At 41.8% G+C, this 9,954-nt stretch overlaps 1 protein-coding gene across 2 annotated transcripts in view; it reads right to left on the reverse strand.

The window, feature by feature from the left end:
- The window catches only part of PLIN2 (perilipin 2), a 20,880-nt gene extending 12,794 nt beyond the window's left edge, over positions 1-8,086 (reverse strand). For both annotated transcript variants that reach the window (XM_061630707.1, XM_061630717.1), the window contains exons 1-6: positions 7,891-8,086; positions 5,020-5,074; positions 4,740-4,935; positions 3,453-3,535; positions 2,065-2,350; positions 1,323-1,507 (exon numbers count right to left, since the gene is read on the reverse strand). In XM_061630707.1, coding sequence (XP_061486691.1) covers positions 1,323-1,507; positions 2,065-2,350; positions 3,453-3,535; positions 4,740-4,935; positions 5,020-5,049 — 780 coding nt within the window. In that variant the 5' untranslated portion in view covers positions 5,050-5,074; positions 7,891-8,086. The remainder of the gene's footprint in view (positions 1-1,322; positions 1,508-2,064; positions 2,351-3,452; positions 3,536-4,739; positions 4,936-5,019; positions 5,075-7,890) is intronic.
- Between the last annotated feature and the right edge of the window lie 1,868 nt (positions 8,087-9,954).

Consider the following 9,954-nt stretch of genomic DNA (forward strand, 5'->3'; position numbering starts at 1 on the left):
AAAACTCTAATGGGGGTTGCTAAAACACCCATAACAAATCCTCTGAAGTGAGAATTTCATAGTTCTGTATGGATTGGGTAGAACTGCAAAATATTCACTAGGACTTCAAGTGCTACTGTGCAAAAAGAAGATCCTGCACTCAAACAAAAGAGGGTCCTTGGTTTTCACCAATTCCTTGAGACCAAGGGTATGAAAATAGTTTGCTGACCTTTATTTTTAGACAAACTTATCTGCCACACAGCTCCTAGCCAATGCTGCTCATATTTTAACGTCTAACCTAAATCAGCTCTATGCATGACCATCTGGTGCTTACTGTACTATATTGCCTGTTAGTTAACTTGTTCAATTTTGTAACAATGTGCAGATCTATCAATATTTCTCTTATTTTGTAATAAATCAATTCTAGCCTTTGGGCTGTTATCTGATTGCCAATTCCCTCTGGTATGATTTTCCCTAGAATAAGTGATAAATGCACCTTGCCCTGTGGCACATCATTCTGAGCAAAACAACTTGAAGTACATGGTTGAATGCATGGTCACGTGTGTACACAAGGATGCGTTAACAGTAGCAGGAAAGGTGAGGCACAAAAGCTTCTCATCCAAAAGGAAAGTGATCATAGATATTAAATGTTATTTATTTTTTCTGAACTTACAAGATCTGAACAGGGTGGTTCACAACAGATGCTACTGGACACTGCTGATTGATAGGGTTGCCACAAGTCGTAATCGACTTGAAGGCACATAACAACTTCTTTCTTCAGGTGTTCTGAAAATTTATCTTGTTTTTATGGACACCACTTAGAAACATGAATGATTAAGCAGTATACAAATGTCTTAAATAAAAGAAATACAAATGATGTGAACAAGTTTCGTGATAAAGCCCATCACAGCAAAGCCTTGCTTAAAATAGTACATAAGTTCACTTTAGACAAAGCTTTTTTCTTTGCTCTGTTGAAGGACAGAATTGCTTCTCTGAAGCTGCCTCAAAATAAAAAAGCCTACCTTCTTTCCCCCTTTAGAGTACTGTTTTAAGAACCTATCAAATACCCGAATAGCCATTTTTATGCATTGTTTCAAAAATTTCATGTTAAATTTTTAATCATTTTTTGTCCATGGATGCGGTCAAGTTGGCTAGTAAAACTGGGGGCTAAGTTACGTTAATAGCAGCTTAGCCTTGTAAGTGTCCATAAATAAAGACAACATAATTAGAAGAAAAAAGGTGGAGCAGAAAGGTAGGCACTGAAACGCGCACTGAGAGATCAAAACATTTAAAATCCTTCACAAAAAGCTGGTGTTAGAACCGACCTACCATAACTTGCTTACCAAATTAACAGTGTAATTGAGTTGACAGATTGTCTCTTGGCTTCTGAGCTTAGCATCTCTGACCTTGATTAAGGCCTGCTGGTAGGCACGTGAGCGGACCTTTGAAGACAAAGAGCCTAGTCTAACATAATAACTTGGCTTCTGAACTCCAATTTCAAATCCTTCCATTTTTGTAGCTTCTTTTTCTGCAGAGTCAAAGAACAAACCATTTTAATTACAACTGACAAGTTAGCACCATACAGTTCCTAAGGCAGCAAGCACTACTTATATTTCTTGCTGGTTATTTGCAAGTCTGTTCCCTATAGTCATAAGAGACCTATTCTGCCAAGGCAACTTTGAAAGGTGCTTTCGTTCAGTGCTGAAGGGCATACTTAGCACAAACATTCCAGGCAAGTGGGCTGGCAAATTTCCCAAGGAAGTGCCTGGATAGGAAGCCTTCCTCAAAACCCAGACAGAGCTTGCAGTTTGGTGTGTTGGACTGAATAGCTATTGATTCTACTCCATGTTAGGAAGCTAGCAACTCTAAACCAACTGCTCTGTCAACTGATCACGAACTGGCCCCATGATATCCACAAATCATGTTTTCTTCATTGCAATATAGTACTTGATATCACATTTTATTAGCTTTATAACCACTTAACTTTGAAAAAGTATTTTTCCCCTCCAGTTTCTATTTATGAAAATTAGCACGGTCTTCACAAGAGGGCGTGTAGCCTGGACTGGACTTTCTAGGAGAACTTACCTAGCTCTTCTTCTGTAAGTGGGAGGTACTGGTCTACAAGAGTTTCAGATCTGCTGAGTGCAGTATCCACCCCACTGGTCACCAGACGCACTACCCGGCTTCCCAGAACAGTGTTAATGCTACCATTGACAACTGATTTGGTCAACTCCACACTGTCCTGCACAGCTCCTTTTGTCTTGTCGACGACTCCATTAATGGTTTGCGCAACAGTATCCTTGGCACCAGTCACAGTAGTTGTTACAACATCCCTTGCACCAACAACTGCATCCACTGCATTAGCAACTACCTAGAAAAAGAATTCATAGATGCTTCACTGCTAGCTAAAGACAATACACAAGGAGTGACACTAGTTTTAAGATTCTTCAGTATTAATTACTTATGAATCACCTTTTACATGTGCCTCAAGGTGATTTACAAGTATATCCTTCAAACAGCTAAAAATAGTTTTTAACACACTACAAAAACTGAAGATGGGTTTAAAAATACAAAATGAACATCTAAGGCGAGACCTTTTCATCCAGCTAGAAAAAGCGGTCTGAACAAAAATGTGTTCAATTGTTTCCAAAAAGTACAGATAATGGGCATCTGACGTATCTCAACAGAGATGCTGTTCACAGTGAAAGTACACTGGCCCAGTCTGTATGTCACATTAAGCCACGGTTCATTTTAAACTATAGTTTTCATATGAATGAGCAGCATGCTAGCACACATACTCCTCAGAAGTTCCCATAGTGCTTCTCCCCACCATTGATGAAAGAAGCCAGGGTATGGCTTGTTATTTCATCCAAATCTGGTGGCTTGTTTCCCCCCTGCCCCCCCATACAACAGCAGCAAACCAAGAACAAACCTTGGTTACTGCTTGTGGTTTGTTTTAAGGAGCAACAAACCACAAGCATGCATTCAGATAACACAATAAGCTAATCTCTAGTTTGTTTTATTCTGTGTGGCAGCAGCAGTGGGAGATGAACACCGTAAGACCTTTTGAGCAGCATGCCACCAAAATCCAGTGGCTCCAGAGGTGGTGCAACACTGGGGGTTTACCTTGCTCATAAAAGACAATGAGTGCAATGAGCAGAGTCTATGCCTATGTGGGACTTTTCCTTTCATAAAAATGGAGAAAGCCCTGCGTGACAGGGTTTGAACGGAATGGATGCATAAAGCAGGGGCTGTCGAGTTCATATATGAAACACTGGACAGGTTTCTCCAAGTCTTAGCATACTGCTGTACACCTCAGGCCTACCTCATTCGTTTCCTGCACTAAAGAAATTTAAAGTCTCCATCACAGACACCCCTAGCTGTAGTTGGTGTATTTTTCCAATTCACATGCAACTCAACTTTGAATCAATGCAAGAAAAATCACACAAAAATACTTCTACTAAACAATTTACCTTATCAGTTGGTTGATACAGTATAGGCATCCTCTCTTCAACTTTGTCCAGTCCTATACAAGCATAGCTGTTGGCAACTGCAACTGGTAATATAAAGAACCATTAGGAGAGCCCTTGCAATTCTGAGAAGTTAATCAGAAACTTTTTTTTGATTGTTAGGAAGCAGGAAGTATTCTAGTGTGTCATGTTAAGAATGAAGTTCATCATGACTGAGTCACCAGCAAGTTTAGAGCCATTTCACAAAGTGACCAAACATTTCCCAATCCTCTGCCAGTTTATAAGAATAGATCCCCCACCCCCTCAAGCAGACACCCAGGCATGGGAGTACAAAATACAAACTGCCAAGTTCCTAAACTGTGAGGCATTCAGAAAGTAGGTGAAAGGGAAGCACAAGACAGAACTCAGAAGTGGGTGAAGGGTTCGAACAGAATAAACTAGAGCAAGAGGATTTTTACTCTTTAAGTATTTTACAAATCAAAAGGTCACTGGAAGTTTTAATTTTTGGAGATAAAGCTTATTTGACTTCACACCAAATTAGTTTTAAAAGCTTGCATACAGCCAAATGTGCTAATTTATTTAAACATTTACATACTGCTGAATTATTTGCATTTCTAAGCAGCATACATAAAAACAAACCATAGATAAAACAAATAGAACAATAAAATAATGATAAAATTCCTAAGTGTTATGCACTGGTAACAGCCCTGAAATAAGCTATTGTTTAAGGTAGACATTTACAGCTCCTCACAGGGACTATATTTCCACTAAGCCAAACTTTTAAAGAAAATATTTTACCCACAAGGAAAACACTGTAGGTGTTCTATACAAGCGAGATGGCCGCAAAACAGAGAATTTTACAACTTGCAATCTGAAGATGTTGTTGGACTGCACCTTCCATTATCCCTGACCATACTGACTGAGGCTGATGGGAGCTGGAGTCAAACAACATCTGGGAGGGGCACAGGTTCCTCATCCCTAGTCTTATGGAAGGAAGGGGGCATGATAAACAGCAGCTATCAGACAACAGAACAGTATGAAATAGCATGCCTGGTAGCCATTCTATCAGGATTTGGCAGAGGGAGAGATGGGATTTCAGAGCTTCTCCATAGGCTCTGATACAAGTCCAGCTTTTCCTTGCTCAACTGTCATCTAGCATTCTATCAAGCTATGGGAGGGGGCAGGGATGGGATTGCAGCGTCTCTCCATTCGCTCTTCTAAAAGACCAGCGACTCACTAGGGTGAGAAGCACATGACAAGAATGCACAGAGAAGAAGAGCTATGCCTTACTCTGAGGCTCCAGCTTTTGGATGATAGGCAGAGCGCTGGTCATGGCCACTGCAGTGATGGTCTTCACTCCTTTCTCTGCTATCTCGCATACAGATTTCAGGTAAGGATGGTTATCCTTCGTGTTGACATAAGCAGAGGAGACCATACCATAAGTGGAACTCACCAGGGGAAGGTTGGCAACCCTGGAAACCACATTCTGTGTATACAAAAGACAGGACAGTTAACCCACATTTCTTCCTGGATAAAGTGACAAGATCATTTTTAAGATATTCAAACATACCTGCTGTGAAACAGTTGACACCACTGCCATGTTCCAGCCTTGAATGTTTCAGAGGCTGGGGGGAAAATAACACGTTAAACTTGAGACTTGAAACAAAATTTAACCTTTGAACTTAATCTGAAAATCTGCTGAGACATACTCAATTTGTTCAGTTATAAAAAAAATCCTTTCTATGTAATTAATTATTAAAGCCTGAAACCTAAAATCTGAAATTCAATTGTTCCCACACACAAAGGACTAGCCAAAAAAGATTAGTGGGTGATATTCAAAGAGTCATAGAGTAGACACACTGAAATCAGTGGACTTAATGATTTAGCGAGTACTGATTTCAATGGACCTATTCCGTGTATAACTTCATTGGATATCACCTATTATTTCTAAATTATATTCACCAGTTTATTCAGTAGGAATGAAGGCATATGCTGAATTGACATGGACATATCCGTTGATAAAGCTATTTTTTGGTAATTGAGATCACTTGACTGTTCTTGTGCACAAAACTTGCCCCACTCACCAAGCTAAATGTCAGTAGCATTAAGATTGGCAGATTTGAAGCTAGGCTCTGTATTCTAGTAGACTCTACTGAGCTACTGAACACAGACATATTCAGACTGGACATTAAGCCATGATTTCTTGAATGAGTGAAATAAAAGCCAAATCCCTTGAATTTCATGATGATCACTTGTGCAAATGTGGATCCACAACCAAAGTTGTGTTATATGAGCAGTGTGAAGGAGTCACTTTACATCACAGACATACAGAAAAACAGGATTGTATATTTTGCAGAGTCCTCTCACTAACACCGTTTGCTCCCTTTGTAGTGAAAAAGCCAAGAATTAAGCCAGCATATTGCAATAATCCCTTCTGCCACTGCTGGGTGTGGCAGTACACCTCTGCAAGCAAAGCTACCATCTGTGTTATGAAACCACATCATTATTCTATTAATTATTATGGAATATTCCTCTAGCCCAGCCTTCCTTCACCTGGTTCCCTCCAAATGTTTTGACTGCAACTCCTAAAATCCCTGACCATAAGTCATGCTGGCTAGCGCTGATGGGTGCTGAAGTGAAAAACAAATGGAGGCAACCAGGTTAAATATAAATATATTTATATTATTTATATTTATTTATAACCAGGTTAAGAAATTCTGGTCTAGTCCACAAGCATAGAATTTCTGCCATATAGAAATGGGATCCCAGATTCTAACAAACTGCGTCCCATTTCAGTTCTCATTTATTCTGCTTCTACACATGTAAACGTCATCCTACAGGAGGCTCTGGCCAGGAAACAAACATTATTATAAGCATGTTTTTAAAGCCCCTAAAAACAATGTTCCCCTTAATTTTGATTAATGCCATTCAGGATTCCTTTTCCTACTACTCCATTAACAAAAAGTATTGCAAAAAGGGTAAGAACACACCATGCTGGGGACCAGCAGGCTTTTCTTTTTAAGTCGATGCAATACCAGAAGGACCACCAAGCACTCAAAAAACAAAAAACCTAGCATCCTTTAGTTTTTAAGATATACTGTAACATACTACAGGTGAAGCATTGGCCAAACAGTTATTATAGACAAGAGACATTCAATTCCCCCACAGGTAGCCATTTCAAATAAAAAATGCTCACCCATATCAGTCTTTTTCTACTCCAATATTTCATACAGCATAAATAAAAAAAGCCAAACTAAACCTTCTACAGTTAACCCTGTGCAACAGCAGCAAACTTCTCAGCCACTTCAAGTATGGGATAATTTAGAGGCTTTGATGTTACTTACATTCTACATGGATGAAAGCACATGAACAGAAGGGAATTAAAGCCAGGAAGCCCAGCTTTTAGCAGAGAGAGAAAACACAACCTTGGGCTCCAAGCAGTAGACCAAAAGTCTTTAAGAAATAACTTGCATTTCAGTCTTACTTGCCTGCATTGCATGATATTTAACATACAGCTCTATTCAAGTGTTCTTGTTTGCTCTTTGCCCACCACCCACATATATTTCTGTGAAGATGATCTACCCTAAAGATCTGCCACCCATTAAAGTTCCAGTTCAAATACTGCCAAGCAACCATTTGCAAGAACTGGAACTATATCACATTCCAGATTTTTTTAAAAAAATATCGTTGTCATCTTTCAAGAGCTTCACAATGTTCCAAGCACAAGGAAGGAAGTATTTCAGGGTACTTCTCTAGGAAGCACTACATTTTGGTTCTAAAGATTCTCTTGATGGCAAGTGCAGTCTTTATATTTGCATCAGCATTACAGAGATCTTTCCTCCAAAAAGAAAGATTTAAGAAGAAAGTTGATGTCCTACAGTTTCATCTGTGGTGAAGATGTCCCTTCAGGCTACCATCTACACTTACCTGGGACTCGGAATAAGCCCCACTTTAGTCAACAGGGCTTACTACAGAATAAACATGCCCAGGGTTGCTCTGTCAGTCTTAGGCTAGACATACAAGGGGTTACACTGTCAGTCCGCAGCCCCTACGCATCACTACCTGGTGCTTTTAAAAAAAGGACTAAGTGTCCAGAAGAAAGACGGAGAGGAAGAAGGCGCTTGGTTGAGCGACTCCAAAGTAAAGGCACACCCACCCGGCCCTTGCAAGGCGTCCAATGTACCGTGCAAAAACGGACAAACAAAAAGAAAAGGCAACCCCACCAGCCGGGGCAGACGCTTCAAAAGCGGCGAAAGAAACCACGTCCCAGCGCCAAGGAACACCCTCATCATTCGGGTGTCTCTTTTGACCCGGCTTCTCCAGAACTACGCCCTTGGCAGTTGCACCCCCCCCCCCGCCTATGGTGCTCCCCTTAAAAAGTTGCGCCGACACCCCAGAAGATTAGGCTCTCCCCGAAGGTGCCAAGGCCGAGACTCCTCACCTGGCAAGACACGGAGCGACCGGAACTGCCGCTGTCACCGGCTCAAGAGCTTCCTGGAACCAACACGCTCTTTGCACTGAGTCCCTGACACGAAGCAGCCGCACCCCAGCGTCCCCCGTCGATTTATGCTGAGGGCCCCCTCCGACAGCCGCCTCTCGCGAGATGGCTGCCTGCAAATCCGGGCCTCACATGATTAGCAGCAGCGACTCAGCTCTAGGTTTAGCAGGTCAGCTGATCATGCAGAGCCCGCCTTCTTCTGGCGTGGTTGGTTGGGGGCAGAGAAGGGAGGAAAGTATGGTTTGTTCTTGTGCAGCTTAAGGAGTGCTGGAGAACATGTAGGTTTCATCACAGCACCAGTTATGCAATGGCTGGGTCGTCAAAAGAAGAACTTATATATAAATGGCTCGCACGAAAAGTAACTTGGATGTATTCCTAAAACGGAGCCGCTTCCTGCTTGTAAAAAATTCTTGAGAGGCAGCTGTGGGTCTGTTGGAAGAAATCCAGCAAGAATCTTAAGAACGTAAGGAGAGCCCTGCTGGATCAGACCAAAAGCCCGGCGAGGCTAGTATCCCACGGTAACCTAGCAGATGCCTCTGAGAAGCCTACAGGCAGAGTATGAGCACCAGAGCTTTCTGCCGGTCTGGTATTCTGCAACTGATAGCCTGTGCAATCCCGCTATGTTCAAAGGCAAAGTCCTGTAGTAAGAGTGTTTAGGATTGCAGCCTCAAAGACTTAACAGATGTATTGTGACATCAGCTTTCATAAATTAGAGTTCACTTAACTTCATCAAATGCTTCTGTTGGCAGATAATACATATGGGCCATGCACTGCAAGAGGAAATGCCTGCATAGTTTTCTACACTCGTCACTTTGGGTATTTGTGTTCCTTAAAAAAAGAAACAAAACAACATTTGTCCAAACTTAAATACCCAGGTCAGAGGAAACAAAACTACTATTCACTAATTTTAGGCTGCAATCCTATGCAACCTTTCTTGGCAGTAAGTAGCCTTTAAAATATGTACTTTGCAATGAGTAGACCCCCCCACAAGAAAATTATTACAGATATGGGAGGGATGGGTCCCATAGATAAGCTATTCCATGGTTTTCAGATGGGAACCTTGAATTTAAGATTAACCACACAGGATTTTGCTGCACATGACAAAGGTATATAAAATTAAACATGCCCATTCTAAAGAATGGCAGGTGATAGAAAAGGCAAATCACATCAAGTAATTCTAACTGCCAACGTAGCAACTTGAGCTGGGGAAGGCACTCTTGTAGGTACCTGGGTCCCAAGCCATTTTAGGGCTTTATACACTCGCCCAACACTAACACCTTAAATTGAGCCTGGTAGCTCACCAGCAGCAAGTGCAGTGCTTTCAGGACCAGTGACACATGGTCCCATCGGGCTGCTTTGTTTACTAGTCTAGCAGCCACATTCAGCACTGGCCGCAGCCTATGGACCATCTTCAAGGGCAGCCCCACATACAGCGCATTACAGTAGTCCAGACAGGAAGTCACCAGACCATGGATAACTGAGGTCAAGCTATCCAGCATTTATGCAGTATCGACTTACCACAAGACTGGGTAACCTTCGGCCCTTGGCCTAATTTTATAAGGTACTCAGCATAATTTCAAAAGCCCTCACCAAGTGATCTGGATGGAAGGAGAGGGAGAAGAAATGGGTGACAGGAAGGAAAGAAAAGGTGTCAGAAAGAGAAAGGGTGCTCCCACCCAGTGCTGGCCTTGGCCCCACTGGCATGCAGCCCCTAACAGCTTAAGCCTGAGGAAATATGGTCCTCAACAGAAAAAAGGTTTCCCATCTGGCTTACAGCAATCCTGTGAGAAGTCAGAGTATTATTACTCCCACATTGCAGAAGGAGAACTGAAGCCTAGAGATAGGTGGCCTTAGGCAAGCTGCTTGTACTAATGAGTTCTGGGCTTCCCACATCTAAGGCCAGCATAGAAATGCAGACTACTAGCCTGAGTCCTTAACAAACTAAGTTTTTTAAATTGCAGGCTAGTAACTGTTGTGGACTTATTTACAAGGCAGGTCTACCCATAA

Source organism: Rhineura floridana, chromosome 1 (assembly GCF_030035675.1).
Source record: "Rhineura floridana isolate rRhiFlo1 chromosome 1, rRhiFlo1.hap2, whole genome shotgun sequence".
NCBI classification, from domain to species: Eukaryota; Metazoa; Chordata; class Lepidosauria; order Squamata; family Rhineuridae; genus Rhineura; species Rhineura floridana.